This window comes from Capronia coronata (assembly GCF_000585585.1).
Source record: "Capronia coronata CBS 617.96 chromosome Unknown acBCG-supercont1.5, whole genome shotgun sequence".
NCBI lineage: Eukaryota > Fungi > Ascomycota > Eurotiomycetes > Chaetothyriales > Herpotrichiellaceae > Capronia > Capronia coronata.
In genome coordinates this window covers 616,592-633,369 of record NW_006912897.1, presented here as the reverse complement: position 1 = coordinate 633,369, position 16,778 = coordinate 616,592, and the positions used below count along the sequence as shown (strand labels likewise).

At 52.4% G+C, this 16,778-nt stretch overlaps 6 protein-coding genes across 6 annotated transcripts; 2 read left to right on the top strand and 4 right to left on the bottom strand.

Moving 5' to 3' along the window:
- Positions 1–2,280: 2,280 nt before the first annotated feature.
- Positions 2,281–4,269, bottom strand: A1O1_05911 (Atypical/ABC1 protein kinase; the record flags this gene model as incomplete). The annotated part of the gene is made up of 1 exon (XM_007726795.1): positions 2,281–4,269. One exon carries the CDS (start codon positions 4,267–4,269, stop codon positions 2,281–2,283), a length of 1,989 nt encoding a protein of 662 aa, XP_007724985.1.
- A 2,906-nt stretch (positions 4,270–7,175) lies between these two features.
- Positions 7,176–7,776, bottom strand: A1O1_05910 (uncharacterized protein; the record flags this gene model as incomplete). Its single annotated transcript, XM_007726794.1, has 2 exons — positions 7,176–7,319; positions 7,372–7,776. 2 exons carry the CDS (start codon positions 7,774–7,776, stop codon positions 7,176–7,178), a joined length of 549 nt encoding a protein of 182 aa, XP_007724984.1.
- A 3,401-nt stretch (positions 7,777–11,177) lies between these two features.
- Positions 11,178–12,281, top strand: A1O1_05909 (alcohol dehydrogenase; the record flags this gene model as incomplete). Its single annotated transcript, XM_007726793.1, has 2 exons — positions 11,178–11,696; positions 11,769–12,281. 2 exons carry the CDS (start codon positions 11,178–11,180, stop codon positions 12,279–12,281), a joined length of 1,032 nt encoding a protein of 343 aa, XP_007724983.1.
- Positions 12,282–12,589: 308 nt separating this feature from the next.
- On the bottom strand, positions 12,590–12,796 carry A1O1_05908 (uncharacterized protein; the record flags this gene model as incomplete). Its single annotated transcript, XM_007726792.1, has 1 exon — positions 12,590–12,796. One exon carries the CDS (start codon positions 12,794–12,796, stop codon positions 12,590–12,592), a length of 207 nt encoding a protein of 68 aa, XP_007724982.1.
- Positions 12,797–13,300: 504 nt separating this feature from the next.
- On the top strand, positions 13,301–14,269 carry A1O1_05907 (uncharacterized protein; the record flags this gene model as incomplete). Its single annotated transcript, XM_007726791.1, has 2 exons — positions 13,301–13,325; positions 13,398–14,269. 2 exons carry the CDS (start codon positions 13,301–13,303, stop codon positions 14,267–14,269), a joined length of 897 nt encoding a protein of 298 aa, XP_007724981.1.
- A 552-nt stretch (positions 14,270–14,821) lies between these two features.
- On the bottom strand, positions 14,822–16,400 carry A1O1_05906 (uncharacterized protein; the record flags this gene model as incomplete). The annotated part of the gene is made up of 2 exons (XM_007726790.1): positions 14,822–15,957; positions 16,025–16,400. The coding sequence occupies 2 exons, from the start codon at positions 16,398–16,400 to the stop codon at positions 14,822–14,824; spliced, it is 1,512 nt and encodes a 503-aa protein (XP_007724980.1).
- Between the last annotated feature and the right edge of the window lie 378 nt (positions 16,401–16,778).

The following is a 16,778-nucleotide window of genomic DNA, read 5'->3' as shown; positions in this document are numbered from 1 at the left end:
TCCTTCCGCCCTCTCTCTCTTCCTGCGAACGGGCGGTGTACCTCTGTAGTTCTGTCTGCCCTGAGTGGATCCTTGGGGCTCGAAATCGCGCTCCGAAGAATGGTACACACCATGCTACTCGGTCCCAACCTGTGCGTGGCAGTCTCCAGTAGTAGTCCCCTTTTGAAGAAGAGCCTGATGAGCTTGGAGTTCAGCTGCCGGTGTGAGGCTGTCGGTGGCATGAAGCTCCGTGCACCGTTGCCAATAATACCGTGATACCAGGTCCTTACCTTACCTGGTACCAATACCGACATGTAACGACGGGACAAAAAGGCTACCTGCCCTTTGCCCAAGATACCTAGGTAGTAGATCGCCTCTTCAGGCTTCGTCCCTGCAAAGTAGCGAAAGCATCCATCGGCGACCGGCACTTACAGAACTCAATCTACTCTGGGCGAGTTGGGAGACATCATCGCCAGTGGCTGGCTGGCTGGCTGTGTGGAGGCTGAACCTGGTCCTTTTAGTCCGCCGCCTAACAAGATGTCTATAAAAAGATATCGACCTACTTCCAGTTCGACACCCCAAGGTGCCGGAATATCCGACTCCCGATGTCGTGTCTCAAAGTAGAGATATCCATGATGCCTTGACAAGAATGATAAAAGTTTCGTCACCATCGTCATCACCGTCATTCTGGGTGTCATGATCTTTCGACTTATACGACCTTCAAGTTGGAGTCCACCAGAAAGGCATTCCTCAGCCTCCTTACATCGTTGATGTCGGGTATCGGCGTCGGCGTCGGCGTCGGTGTCAAGAGACCAGCTCCCCTTGCCGCCATGGTTGAGGTCTATGCTCCGACGGGGGTTACCACTCCGGCTGACAATAGTCGGTTTACATGGGGAAAACTTCTGTGGATGACAGTGGCATGCGGGAGCACCCAGACTCAGGTGCCAGCACATCCAAGACCTACGAAGGAGAAAACCCCACATGCGCCGGCGTTGGTAGCACAGTTCCATGAGGCCGTAACCGCAAGAGGCTTTCAGCTGGAATTCTGGTTGCACGCACTGGCGAATGCAAACATTGGATACGCCCAAATGTCCGGAGCATCATGCATGCAGTGCGACCTCCCTCCTTTGAACTTGGCCGTTCCGGGATCTAATGGGTAATGATTATTTTTCTATTGGAATGCTCGGGCCCTTTGTTCATTGATCTTTCACCTACAGAGTTGTATGGTGAGGATCTCCTCGGATGAGAAACAAAGAGGAGCTGAAGTTCAAGCCTCGAGATTCGAACTTTGGTTGTTTCTCAAGCCTCGAGATAGACTCCATTTGTCCATTCAAGGTGTCCAGGGCCATCTGCATGAAATCTTGGGAAACTTGGTTGCGTCAGAGATGAACAGGGATGAACCCCGTTCTATTTGCCCGGCCGGGGTCAAGGTGGGAAGGAATCCCGCGTTGCTAGCTGCTCATGACGTCCTCGACGCCTGTTGTCGTCTTTCATTTCCATCATCCTGCTGTCGTTGATGAATCAAGCTTCTCAGATATAGTTGACATGAAGCTGCTCGTGACTGTTCCGAACTCTCATTCAGTCGCCGATAAAAGTTGTTCCTGCTTTGGAGCTGTCATCTCGACAGCTTCTGACAGCGGGCTGCAGTCAGGAGCGGTCACTGACCAGTCAATGTCTATGATAAGAACATCGCTCCGAGAGCTTCAAGTTTGTTCCATGAGATCCAGACTTGCTGTCAGCTTATCACATGACAGACGGTATCGGCCGCTGTTCGTGTGATGGCGTAATGATTCCACGATGGCAGACTTCGCTCTGCAGGCATCACGACGGCGTAAGTCTATACCTGCACAGGATTGGAATGGGTTGCATGCGTTGACTATTGCTTGTGGCTGCCGTTGCAGGATTCTGCCGGAGCAGAGAGCCTTTCCACTCGCTTGTATACTTGAAACAAGCTCTGGCCGGATCTCTTTCAATGCCTCTCAAGTCATACATGCATGATCTAGAGATAGAGCAATAAGTCCGTCTTATCTGGCAGATATGAGAGATGTATGTACCGGGGTTCAACTTTCAGCCCATGCAACGCCATGCTATCTATGCAAATCCGTCTCCAACCCACCCATGTGAATCTTTGCCTTGGTCTAGAATAAAGCCGTTGTACCTAAATCTCTGCAAAGAAGCAAAAAGGGACAGCCCACGACCGGTGTGCCGTCGCCGCTTGTTGACAGCATAAAAATGCATAACAGCATTCATTTTCCAGCGGACCGCCAAACAGAATCCCAATCACTGCCTATCTATCCCGAATCAACCCTCGAAGACACCATGGTTGATCTCGATCCCGTAGTCTTTGGCCATCCGCCTCATGTGCTGCTCCATATCGTCCTCAATGCCCTTGCCTCTCCCCAGGGCCTGCTTGAACTTGCTGTACCAGAAATAGAGGTCGCTCGCAAACAAGACCAGCTTGAAAACCACATGGCTGCCGAAGTACTTCCAGCGCTCTGTGAAAGTCAAGCTACGGTCCTCAGCCAGGGCGCGCGAGGCCCATTCACCTGTGATTTTGATCCGGTTGACCGGGCTGCCGAGGTACTGGTTATTGCCCTGGACGATGCGCATGTTGCGACCGATAAAGATCAGTTCGCGCGGCCATTTGGTCTCGTCGCCCAGAATCTCTTTGATGCCTTTGCGCATGGCCTGCTGCATTTCGTACTGGCGCTTCTTCCGCTCATGCTCGCTGATGCCTTTGATCCGGGTCGCGACAGTCTGGTCGCCGCCCTCGTACGGCCGCATCAGGGTCGCCGACGCGAAGACGTCCGGGTGGTTAATGCCCCATTTCTTGGCGATCTCCCCGAGCGTCTTGTTGTCAAAGGTCATCAGACTCTTCCAAAACAAGCAGTATTGATGACGGAAGGTCGGCGACATCTGCACATACAACCCGTGGTCGATCAGTACTAGTTCTGAATGGCCGTCCGGTCGGCGGCGGATGAAGATGTTGCCGGGGTGAGGGTCGCAATGCACCCAGCCCCAGAGGAACAATTGGGCCGAAAACAAATCCACCATGGTCGTCATCACTTCTTTCACGCTGAGGCCGAGTCCACCTTTCCCGTCCTGCCCTTTCCAATATGCCCTGTCGGGTTTGAGTTCCTCGGTCGTCGAACCGCTGTTTCTCTGTTGCTGGACGCGAGCAGCACCGGGAGGATCCAACGGTGCGCCATGACAGCCAGGACTGCCTGTTCGCCAGCCGCCTCGCCATGGTCGAGTGATGGAGTCTTTATCCCACAGGCGCACGCCTTCCACCCATTCGGCGGTCATGACGCGCTTGCTGGTCAGGTCGTCGTAGACTTTGGGGATGTAGACCCTGTTGCGCAGACGAGGCTCGCCGTGCACAAACTCGGCCATCTTCTTCGAGTTGGTGGCCTCGTTCTCGAAGTCGCATTCGAGCAGGAGTCGCTCGGTGATGTATGGAACCAGAGCATAAAAGGGTAGGTCAAACCACCAGGAGTAGATCTTCGTGACGACCTTGAATGCCCAGAGATCCCAGCCGACCTGCTGAGCAATCTCCTTCTTTTGGATCTTGATGGCCACCTCCCGGCCGTCTTTTAGTCGGGCCCAATGCACCTGAGCGACACTGGCACTGGCACGCGCTTTTCTCTCCATGACTCCTGCATCTGGATCGCCGTCGAAGGAGACGCCAAACACCTCTTCGGGCGTGCGGCCGCCAAAGTCCTCCATGATGACCTGCCGCGCGTCGGCCCATTCGTTCTGCGGAGCGTCGTCGAACATTCTCGCGAACATCTTCTGGAATTCAGGCGGGAGAATGGCCGTCTGCATGGCAATGGCCTGACCCAGCTTGAGGTAAAGTCCGCCATTGGTTCGCAGGAGCTCAAACAGTCTCGCCGCATTTCGAGCATGCACTTCCGTGATGTCGTTGGCAAAAAATGGTTCCTCTCGAAAATTGATCTTGTAGTCCAGTGCTGCAGTCAAGCCTATGGCGAACGTCCGTGTGCAGCGTGTCAAGCTGGAGGCGTAGTATCTCTTATCCAATACGTATGCGACGGTGCCGAAGACCGCGACGTAGGCGAATCGCCGTAACCATTTTTTTGTCTTTTTGAAGTCTTTGGCCGGGACGGCTTTTCCCAGAGATTCTGGAGTGGGTGGCACGAAGGCGGCGCGGAGTTGGGTTTGGGAGAATGCCCGACGTTGCAGGGGGGTGCGCGAAGAGGCGACTCTAGATTGGTGTTGCCTAGCAAGAGTCTTGAGGCACTGCGTGCAGATGCGCCCGCCTGTAGAGGCCATCGGGCTATGGGTTAGAAAGAGAGCGACGACGACGCTGAATGTATAGCCGGCATGGCATTAGGGAAGGGCGGTGTCAACACGCAACGGCAGGCAATGGAGGACTGGGAGATTGTACGTCTTCATGACTGATTAGAAGATTGGAGAAAATTGATAGATGATGACGAACGAATGCAGACAATAATGTCAGTCGTACTTGATTAGTGCATTCGTCGATCGATCGTTATCGTTATCGTTATCGTTATCGTCTTCATTATCGTCGGCCCCGAGAATCTTGTTTCGACTTCAACTTCAAACTTCGTCCAAGATGCACGGGATGATAGGAGCCTCCACGGACTCGGGTCTCTATCCAGACACAGGCACCTTTTTCCTACCTACTACCTCAGGTATGCGTACAGACAGACATATGACTGGCCTCTCCTCGCTGTCAACCTCCGCGGAGATTCCGTGTGGCCTAGGAGGGTTCTAGAGAAGATCGAATAGGCCCAGGCACGGTGCTTGATGGAGAAACAGGAGGGTGCCTTGAGAAATATATCATTCATATCTTGAGACTACTAGCTTACTTCCGACTACTCTATTCATCATGGACAGAGCTGAATACCCTGTTGCAAATGACAAGATCTCTTTCCTGGTCCCCATGCGCACTGGTAGTTGCTTCAATGCCTCAACCACAGTTTGGCTCAGTTAGCTTTCTCGTTCAGTGACGTATTCCTAATACTTTTCTGTGTGTCCTTCTGGAGCCTGATGCCATAGGCCGTTGCGTTATCTGCGTTGAATTCGAGTGATATTAAGAAGTGGTTGTCTTGGAGAAGTTGGAGCGCTGGTCAAGGCGGAGTTGCCAGGCTGGAGGTAGAACTGACAGACAACGAATGTTTTCTGTATTCCTGTTTCAAATGGTCAGGCTGTGATGGCTTTACCTGCACTGCCGACCGTTTGCAATGTGGCCGTACAGGGTTGACATAATTATGGGGGTTCCAGAACCAGCAGATTACATTCACGTCAACCCAATATCCTGCACGCCAGCTTGCCGGTACGGCAATGGTGCCGTTGGACCTAGCTGAGAGTTAGAACCCGTGCCATCTCGCTTCCACTGGTCGATGACCTTGAACACATCTTCAAGTTGCAAGCCGCGCGCAGATGACTGGGCACTAGGCGTCTTTAACGACCGCTGCACGGTGGCATAGGACGCCAACCGCATAGCATGAACGACCGTGATGCGTTGATCAACCGACTACCTAAGGAGCCGCCGGATGGTGGTCTAGTAAGAAGGTCGGCAAGGCTGACTGGCGAAGTATATGTTGAAGAAAGACGGTCCAGCCGGCGGCGAGTCGCAGAGGAAGAAGGACCAGGCGACGGCGAAACAACGCGCACCCGCTTTCGAGTCGCAGGCGACGACTCGAGAGACCATGACCGAGCACGACCCTTGCCTTTGTCGACACGAGCAGGCATAACTGGCTCATCCTCGACTGGTTCATCCTCGACGGGCACATCAGCACGAGCTTTTCCCTTGTCTTTCTTGCTCTCGGTCTTGACCGAAAATGGGTTTGATGGACATTTGGCCTTTACCACCATTGGGGAAAAGCTTGTCTGTAGCTCACTCACTTTCCTCGTTTCTTTGCGATCAGCTCTTCTCCGTGTTTGAAAATGAATGCCTTATTGTATTCAGACTTAGCTTTGTCAACGTCAAGATCTTCTGCACGCTTCTTAGCACGATATCGAGCTACTCTGGAGTGGTTTTGCTCTTTCCGCTTCTCATTATAATTGTGGCAATAAAGGCTCCGGGCGGAGTGTGCAAATGCGGCTTTGCCATCAGAGGTACTCGCCTTTCCGATGCATAGTTGTATCAAGTTGCGAACAGAGACGAGGAGGACTGATATAAGGAGGTTGAGGAAGGGAGAGAGTAGTTTCGAGAAGAATAACGGAAGGATATCCCCAGGAAGACCGACGCCAAGATTTTCTATTCCGGGCGACTCGGGGCGTAACCGCTCGTAACCCGGATATGGGGCCCCCCGAAAGTTACGAGAGGTTCCGGAAGAATACAAGAGCAACAACAGCACTGCGTTGGGAAGCTAAATTGGCCCTGAGCCTGCTCCTTAGCGCCATGAACTCCATCGCTCAGATCAACCTAATCGCAACCATTCGTGACTTATTTCTTCAGGCTCGCGACCTCTCTCTTGCTCATCCGGCTGGAGGTACGTGGCTGGTTCTTCTTCTTTCCGACCCGGTCGTTACCGGCCGTAAGCGCTGCTGCTCGGCGGTTTCTGTCTCCAGGCGAGTTACGAGTATTCGCGCGCGCTTCGCTGGCAGCACGAAGGGCGTCTTTGGCCTCGGCCTGGGCAATACGGGCGTCTGCCTCTGCGTATAGAGCTAAAGAAATCAGCGGGTTGCAACGGGTTACGACAGGAAGCACAAGGAACTCACAATTCAAAGCATGCATGCAGTCGGTCTCTTTGCTTTGGTAGACGCAGGACGGAGAGGATAATAGATTTTCTTCCCCGTAAGGGTTTTCCCTATTATAGATAGATAGATAGAATCTCTTATAAGCTTTAAGTAGCTTGAATAGAGTATGATTTAAAAAAGAAAAAAGGCTTTGGGCAATATTGTGGGTTGAAGGTGTTCGGAACCGAGGCCGTCCGGTGGTTTTGTTCTTCGAGGGCTGTTGTGGGCGTTGGTCCTTCCTCTGTCGACTTGAGAGCAGCCCAACGACGACGATCATGCTCTCGATTGATTGCCTGATGTGGAATTTTCTCCTTGGGGGTTTCTTCTCAAGCAGATTTTGCCACCACTGACGGTGATAGTCAGTGTTGTACTCGCGATAGGTTCGAATTGTTTCAGGTTTTGGGACAAGTACTGTTGAATTGTTGTAATAGTTCCTGGTGCAATTCAAACCGGGCGTTCTCCAATCGATATCACCTGGCCAGTGTCGATCCTTCTGCTGCCAAGCGCTCTGCTTTCGCAAGGACCTGTTGCGTGATGTCTTCGTACCCGGCGCTTTGCCACATGGGATGGGCCGTGGTGTTAGGACTCTCATTCCACCCAGCCTCGCGTACGCGCTCACGAATGTCAATGACCGCCTTCTCGCAGCTCTCGTTATGGCGGGCGAACTTGCACAACGCTGTGCCGGTTCTCTTGAAGAGAGTATTCGGATCTGGGGTAGAGGGCCAGATACCATGGTCCATAGTTGACTTGTATTGCATATATCTCCCGCTCTGGGGACTGCCAGTCAAACACCAGTTTGCCGCCGGGCTTGACGAGTTCCGGTAGATCATGTAGTAGTGCGATACGTTGCTCCGGATCGACCAGGCACAGAGTCCACACCAGGAAGACGACGTCAAACTGGAGGATAGGAGAGCCGTTGACGCCTGTGGCTGTACCAAGATCGAGAATGACATGGTCAGGCTGTAGTTGCGCTGCGGTAATGAATTCGGCAACGTCGGACCGATGATGCTCAAACATCAAATCAAAGACCGGAACGATCATATCAAACAGGTATTTGCTTTTTGACGCCATCCATGAGGGCTGAGTGGGAGCAGAGTTGCGGAGGGGAGACCAAGGCACACTCTCAAATGGACAGTTTTGGAACAGAGTCGGTTCCACTTTTCGTTAATAGGTATGGAGATATGAACTGTACTATAAAGGGTCAGTCCGCTTAATATGTCAAGACATAATCGAATCACATACCATGGCTTCCCTAACGTAGCTCAAGACCCGGAAGTAATGAACTTGCTTAACTGTGACATTCCTAGGAATAGGGATCTTCATCATGGTGAGATATTTGCGCTTTCGCTTCTTCACACCTATATCACTTTGCCTATATCACTTTGCACTTTGTGGTGGTAAGCAGATCGGTTGCGTCGAGTCCCTGGACAATGTTTAGTAGGTGATATCGGTGGCAAGATATATTCTATCATCTCATAAGTTGGAACTTTTCTCAAGATCGGAAAGCCAAAGGTACGCCCAGACTATTGGAGGATCTTATCGGGGTGAGCAGCGTCGAAAGCTTCTATCAACGGCAGTCGTGATTGGATCTTCGAAATTGGTGCTGTTCTCATGGTCCCGAAAACGTGCACAGGGGCCAGCCCACCATAGCTTCCTTAACGTAGCTCAAAACTCGGAAGTGGTGAACTTGCTCAAGTATAGCATTCCTAGGAATAGGGATCTTCATGATGATGAGATATTTGCTCTCTCGCTTCCTGACACCTATAGCACTTTGCACTTTGCACCTTGTAGTGGTAGCTGGTGATTGGCTCTTGGAAATTGATGCTATTCTCATGGTCCCGAAACCATGCGCCGAGGCCAGCAAGTTGATTCTGTTTCGATATTCGCATTCGCCTGGCGGAACTAACGTACACGAATGCTTTCGTCAGTGCCTTTCGGTCTTTGGGAGACATGATTTTGACTTTTCTGGCGTTGTCCGTTCTGCACTCTTCATCTTGAAGGAGTGCTTTCATCGCGCTTCGGATGGATTCGAACCGGACGGGCGGTTGTGTCGTTGACAAGTTCATCCATAAACCGCACATAATGTGACCTGTCCCAAGCGGCTTAACAGGACACTCGGTGAGTCGGTGTCCACTTGTTCATGACCATTTCGGCTGCTCGAGGCCGGTTTGGACCATCTTGTCGAAGTGTCGACAGTGCACCGTCCAGGAAGCCTTTTCAGAATCTTCCTTTATCCACTCCATTGTTGCTTGGTGATACCATCAATGTGCGGAAGCTCTTTGGGTCGACTGTCCTGACAAGATCCAGCCAACTGCCAAGCAAGAGCATCAAAACTGCCTGGCCATGTGGATCCTTATATATATAATCCTCGACCACCCTTAGTTGATTATGAGTGTGAATGGGCCGATGATCGAAAACGCATCAGCTTCTCGAGGGAAATCCAACCTGTGTTCGGAGGTTGACCTCCATCCCGGAATGGTTTTTGAATGCATCAAAGATCACACTGTACTCTTTCATCTGCGACCACTTGATGGTATAGACGACGGTCTTGTCGAGAGGAAGATGGAAGGGGAAAGTAAATCGACAGTCTACCGCCTGGTGAACCGGGTGAGGTATCATATCATATTTGATGGCATGCCAACGCTGGACTTGAGGGATGACAATGAGACTGACAGATGGCTAGATTGAGGAGGCCTGAAGATAGGGTGGACGGAAGAAGGGTGAGGAACGAGGTATGTATATACCCATGATGATGCCAGTGCTGGACTTGATGGATGACAATGAGACTGGGAGTTGTCTGGAATGATGGGGCCTAAAGAAAGAAGTTGGACGGAAGAAGGGGGAGGAACGAGGTATATATATACCCTTGATGGTGGCAGTGCTGGACTTGAATTTGCCATACTTCTCTTGACGACAGATCTGGTAGCACCACATCCGTGACTGTTGTTTCGTAGGTGAGGCAGCAAGTGGTAGTGTGTCAGTCCGTTGTGTGGTTATGTCTGAGACAGGACGCATGGGCTGGTTTCATGATCGGATGGATGAAGATAGGGATAATGAATGAAAAAGCTGAACTTACTGCTTCCCAATGGCAGCTCTCATCTAGTGACTGAGTCACCTCGGCCATCAAGCCCAAGGCTCTCCCAAATAATCGGCATGTTCAAGTTGATCGAGCGCAAGGATGGCTGATGGTAGATGACTCAGAGGAGTCAATCTGGTATTTCGGTCGTGAATGAGGAAGGAAGGATTGAAAGCCAGAGTCCCGCGAAAGGCTCCGTATAGTCAGTTACCCATCATGCAGCTGAAACAGCCTTCAATCGAACATTTCTGCTGCAATGCTAGGCAGCGACTCACGACTCACAGTTGTCCTCGATCAGTCAAGTGGAAGTCGACCCAGCTGTGTGATGGAGCGGATGTGACACTGCTCATTCAAGACGGCAACAGTCATCTCCACGTAGTCTGAAGCTCGATTCACAGACTTGTTCGATGATCGAATTGTCACCACGGTCCATAATCGGGGCCGTTGAAGGTCAAGCATCTTCCCGTTCGACATAGTTTCAGAGCTTCACCACAGCAATGCAACCTTCACGATGTCCACAACCTGGCAACCATACCATCAGGACGACACATGTCCCCAATCATCGTCTGCGCCTGGGATCTGTATGCTCTTGAAGGCGTCCGATGATATCAGTAACCATGGATGAACGTCCTGGTCACGACTTCAGGCATGATAGACAACTACCAGCTTGAGTCATGACTATTGATGGAGAACTGCAGCATACTGAATAAGACTCGTCCTTCAAGACTGAGTGGCTGATAGGAATTCCAACCCCGCCCAGTGTGAACTGTTGAGCTTTCCGCGCCAGCGTCCAGCAGCCGCACTTGACTGGGCTCGCACGAAATATGATTTCTCAGCAACACAACCGCAAAAACACCATCTGTCAAATCATCCAAAAGGTCGCGACTAATGAATGCATGATTCTGTTCGCACGCGGAGATTATACAAGATCGGTCGTGGTTGAATACAAACTCCCTGCTCCCGCATATGCCGCATGCGGCGCATGCGGTGCGCGCGGCCGCAGTGGAGATTTGTGGTTGATATATCTCAGTACTACTCTGTATCCATGACAAGATGAGAGGGAAGGGCGGCGCAATGATTGGTAGACTGGACAGAGAATGAAGAGAATGGACCGTTCACAGCCAATCAGCCCCGATATTCTCATCAGACGTCATTATTCCATGCGGCGGAATCACAATCAGTGGAATGAGTGGAATCAACAGGAATGTCCACTGATAGTGGAGAGGAATCTTATATCCGAGACAGACAGGACAAGAACCCAGAGAGCACCAGCATATAAATACCAAACATCAAGTACGAATCTGGCCAACACCAACTCCGTTCCTGACTTGTGCATTACTTCCTCCACCTTCACGAGAACCTCCCCAAAACCAGTAACTCATCAATCAGTCCAACCATGGCCGTCCCCAAACTCCCGACCCGCAAACTCGGCAAGAACGGACCCGAGGTCACAGCTCTAGGCTTCGGCCTGATGGGCCTGAGTGCCTTCTACGGCGCGCCCAAGCCTGACGAAGAGCGATTCGCCCTGCTCGACCACGTGTACAAGTCCGGCGAACTGCTGTGGGACAGTGCCGACATCTACGGCGACAGCGAGGATTTGGTCGGACGATGGTTCAAGCGGAACCCGGGCGCACGGGAGAAGATCTTCCTCGCCACCAAGTTCGCCAACTACGTCGACCCCAAGACCGGGGAGAGAAGGATCCGCAACGAGCCCGAATACATCAAGGCCGCGTGCGACAAGTCGTTGCAGAGACTCGGCGTGGACCAGATCGATTTGTACTACTGTCATCGAATCCAACAGGACCAACCGATTGAGATCACGGTCAAAGTGATGAAGGAGTTGCAGGATGCCGGCAAGGTCAAGTATCTGGGTCTGAGCGAGTGCAGTGCCGCCACTCTGCGCAGGGCTTGCAAGGTATGTGTGGTGGTGCACTGGTTTCGCAACCTTCTCTCTACATTGGTGCGGATTGCTAACTGTTTCCAACAGGTGGTCCACATCGATGCTGTGCAGATGGAATACAGTCCCTTCTCCATGGAGATCGAGGACTACGGTCTGTTGCAGGCATGCCGGGAACTCGGCGTGGCCATGGTTGCATACTCGCCCTTGGGTCGTGGGTTTCTGACAGGCAGCATCAAAAGCCCCGATGATTTCGAAGACAACGACTTCCGCAAATATGCCCCCCGCTTCAGTCCGGAGAATTTCCCCAAGAATCTGAAATTGGTCGACGAAATCAAGGCTCTGGCGGAGGAGAAAGGCTGCACGCCCGGTCAATTGGTGCTTGCGTTTTTGATGGCTCAGGGAGACGACATCATCCCTATTCCGGGGACGACCAAGACCAAGAACTTTGATGAGAATCTGGGAGCCCTGAACGTCAAGATCACCAAGGAGGACAACGACAAGATCCGCAAGGCTATTAGTGCAACCGAAGTGCATGGAGGGCGCTATCCGGAGGCGTTCGCAAAGAATTCCTTTGCCGACACTGTTCCGCTGAAGGAGTAGCCTATGTGCAGAAGCATTCTCTGATAGAGAGTAGCGTACGTGCAAAAATATCCTCTGATAGAGAGTAGCCTATATGCAGAAGCATCCTCTGATAAAGAAATGTGAGAGAAAGGAGAGCCTGCCCGAATGTAGTCTGGAGCGAGAGGAGATTCGCATACATAACAGCATAGCCGAGAGAAGATATGTTTCATGATTGAACAGTCGTGCCCGTGGCCGCCTCCCTATCATTCCCAACCCAGAACAATCCAGTACTCCTAGAACCACAGACGCCATCATAAAATTGTGTTACATCGTCCCATGGTTCGTTATCATTCCTCGATGATCTTCATCTTGGGCACCTGCCACTTCCTCACAGGCTGGAGATCCTGCACGCGGAATTGTGGTACTTTGGGTTGATTGCGCAGGAACAGATGATAATTGGCCTTGACTCGACTTAGAGCACGGCGCGTTTGGATAGCTCGGTGGTCAAGGATAATGCTGTTGTACGCGAAACTGAAGTTCGCACCGCGAGCCATGATCATCGACTGCGGGGGGAGGAAGAAGAGGGTGGATGAAAGTGTTCGGCGGTGCCTCGTAAAGAGGGTGTTGGATATGGCAAAGATCCAAAGTTGTTGGTCTGCCGCCTCCGGCAATTTGAATCATGGAGAAGGGACTTGATGAGGCCAACAGAATTTGTATGTACCGCGGTGAACTTGAGGTCGGTGGTGGAGATGAGGCTGTTGATCTCGAGGGGTTGAGACCGACTCTGCTCGTCTGTGAACTGTTGTACTAGTACGTAGTACTACGCGGAGAAGCGACCTCGCCGCACCTTCCTGTCCGGGCTCCCAGTCCAAGTATACGCTGTAGTAGTAGTACAAAGTCAACCAACGTCCTCGACACTTGACACGGTTGTCACGACACCAGACACACCCCCAACGCTTCTGAACCTCTGTGCAAACCCAAAACAGCACGTACCTTAACCAAAACACAGCCCATCTATCCCTCCGCCTGCTTGTGAAAAACAGTCCACAAGGCCAACCATGGACCCTTTCTCCGGCGAAGGAGGTACGTTTCCTCCCCCTCGTACTCCATTGACCCATCCCAACCCAAACCAAACCACTGACCATGCGTGTCCAGAACTCCTCAACATAACCACCGCCTTCTACACACATGCCTACCCGGCCGTGCTGGACTTCGACACATCCGCACTGTCCCCCGAGAACAAAAAGACCGCCCAACTCCTAAAATACCGCGCGCAAATAGCCCTCGGCCAAGCCTCCGCCGTGCTCTCGTCCCTGAAATCCTCCCAAGACGCCGCCTCGCGATCCATAGCGGCTCTGGCGCAACAAGCCTCCGGAGACCCCTCGTCCGCCCTCGAGACCGCGACTTCTCTCTCCGAATCCGACCCCGAAGATCCCATCGTGCAGATCTGCACCGGCACAGTCCTCGCCGCCGCCGGCGAATATGCCCAAGCCATCGACCTCCTCAACAAACACCAAGGCAGCCTCGAGGCGGTCGCCCTGCTGGTGCAGATCCACTTGACGCAGAACCGGACGGACCTCGCTGTCAAGGAAGTCGCGGCCGCCAAACGCTGGGCTCAGGATAGTCTCCTGATCAACCTGGCCGAGGCCTGGACCAATATACGCGAAGGTGGCAGTGAGAAGTATCAGTCGGCCTTCTACGTGTATGAGGAATTGGCGAGCACGCCGGGCACCACGTCACCCACGGCGTTGGTGGGCCAGGCGGTCGCGGAATTGCATCTCAGTCGGACAGAAGAGGCAGAGGCCGCCTTACAGCAGGCCATGGAGTCGGAGAACGTTGATGTCCAGGCGATTGCCAACAGCGTTGTCTTGGCGAGTGTCATGGGCAAGAAAGGTGATGTCGTTCAAGGCCTGCTGAAACAGTTACAGGAGAAGGATGGCCATCATGCGCTGTTGAAGGATCTGGCCGAGAAGAGTCAGTCGTTTGATACTGCAGCTGCAAAATATAGTGCTAAAGTCGCCGCTTGAATATAAACAATCTTCATCGTTATGGATGAACTGCATTTGATGATGGGCGATCGCCAGGTGGATGTTCCTCACATGGTATGTCTTTACTACTATTCCAGACGTGTGTCTTGGGGGTGGTGGTGCTGGTACAGCGAAAATCGGGATAACAATACTTGACAATTAGAGAAAGCGGGAGTATTATGACACGGTGAAGCAGTTCTATTGCTCGACTATTAATTTGTCGTGCTTCCAGATCTCCTCGACTCTCGACTGCATGATCTACAAATCTGCGGACTCTTAAAGTGTTTGGGACTTGTCCGAGTCAGTTTTTACATGCAGAGTCTGCTGCTGGAGTCTTCACACAACACCCTGACGAGCATCTTCCTGAGCTGTTGTAAGGACATGGCAGCACCGCATTCGCAAGGGACATCCTACCCCACAGACAGTGCGTAATGTGTTCCGACCTCGAATCTCCTGCCGAGCAACCCGTAGAAGCTCGGTAAATAGCATCGAACATAGTCTAGGCAGTTTGTCATCTCCGCCGCACGAAGGGGGAATCAAGCTGCAGGGACATCACGTCGTAGCACACCCATTGCCCGAGTTCTCCTGACCTTGGGAAGCAGAAACGTCCTTGTGTTTGATACGCGTGGTGTCGACGAGATCTGGGTATACCTCCGCAAAGGACGGGCCGACCGACCAATTCTCCAGACGACGAACGTGGCGCTCGAAGACAGGATTGATGACAGATTCTTCCCTATCCCGGTCGGACGTGGAGAGCAAACAATCAACAGCATCGTAAGGCCAGTTGACGCTGAGCTCGCTCGTAAAAGGGATGAACCAATTCTCAAACGGATAATCGTGGTAATTGGCACAGAGTTTGTCGCGCATCCTGGGCCACGGGATATGATCGATCCAAGCCGGATGAGGAGTAAACAGCTGCATTGGTGTCGGACGCATCCATTCCGGTAGACGTTCGTAGTTCTCTTGTGTCGGGTTGATCTGCCATCGCATGTTGAGGAACATGATGAACAGCACTGCCGCCTGCTCCGGCAAATCGGAGATGTTGGGGAACTTGCTGATGATGTCGGTCATCAGCTGCGACAGCGGGTCGAGTTGGTGGTCGCCTGACGGGTTAAGTAGCGACGACACGCTCGGGTAGCTGGTCGGGTTGAGCATAGGATTGTTGTGCGAAGAGTCTTGGTCTGCTGTTGCCTCGCGACGGCGTGATTGGAGGAAATTCACCAACAGGCCGTCAAGCGGACACGTCGGTGCCACGTTCTTGGGCAGGATCGTCCACGGTGCTTGTGGGTCAGGCAGAGAAGGGTACACTGATTGCCGAGCCGGGGAGTTGGTTTGCGGCTGAGAGGTGGCATTGGGTCCGGTCCGCTGGCCTAGACTGTCGAGAAGGAAGTTGAACGACAATCGTTCTCCAGAGTCGTTCAGTTCCAATCCTCGCTGGAGGTTGTCGCGTTGGTGGCTCAGCGTTTCTCTAGAGGCCGTCCACACTCTGCCGTCGCCATGGTTCTCCGAGCCGAAAGGTGGTGGATATGTAGACCCTTCCACGGTCGCTTGAGAGGTATGAGGCGACACGGGAAATTGTTGTCTTCCGTTGAGATACGGGTCGGAAGTCGACAGGTTGCCGGCGCGAAACGCTTCATTCGGTGGTCCGACTCCTGGTTGGACATTATGTTGCGCTGCTGTTGCGAGATCTGAAGACAAGACAAAGTGAGCCAACGTGCCCTGGACCTCCCTCTTTCCTCTTTTATTCGCGCATACCTGTCAAGCCTTGTGCACCGACAATGGGCTGGAGTATGGACATGATGGAGGCCAGCCTCCTCCTGATCTCATCATTTTCCGCCTGGATGGCATCTTTCTGCCTGATCACCGCCTGAAGCTCTTGGTACGGTTGTTGCGACGTCAACTCTTGTATCCTGCGCTCGAGGCTCTCAATGTGCTGTTTCGTCCGCTCCCGAATGGCCCGCTGCGCCTCACGGTCATTGGCGCGCTTTTTCGCGAGCTGCTCCGGAGTCAGGCTGGAGACGCCGCGAGTGCCAGAGGGGGCTTTTCGCTTGCGACCCGTCTGGGTTGGCGACGAAGGTGTGAAGTTGTCCGCCGGTGAGGAAGTACTGGAGTGACCTAAATCATTTTGCATGGTGTGTCTGAGGGCGCTGACTCGCGCTGTACATCAATGACAATGCATGAATCCCGAAGTCCAACAAATCGAAAGTAAACGAGTCATGCAGGTTGAGCGACAAGGACGGATGGAGACATTTGGTTGGAGCATTGTGTTAGTCAAGTGCAGATGTTGAGATCCATACAGCAGAGCATAGAATCAATAGTGCCATATCAACGCAGTCACGTGAAAGAGTCTACAGCACACCGTCTATCATTCAAGTATGTTATCATTCTCTCTTCTGGCCCAGTCTCAATGACTGTGTATCAAGTTTCGACGCATCCCGTAGCGTCGATGAGAGTATCTGAGCAATTCAAGCAACCATTCAGCTCCGCCAGCTTGCTGTAAACGATGATG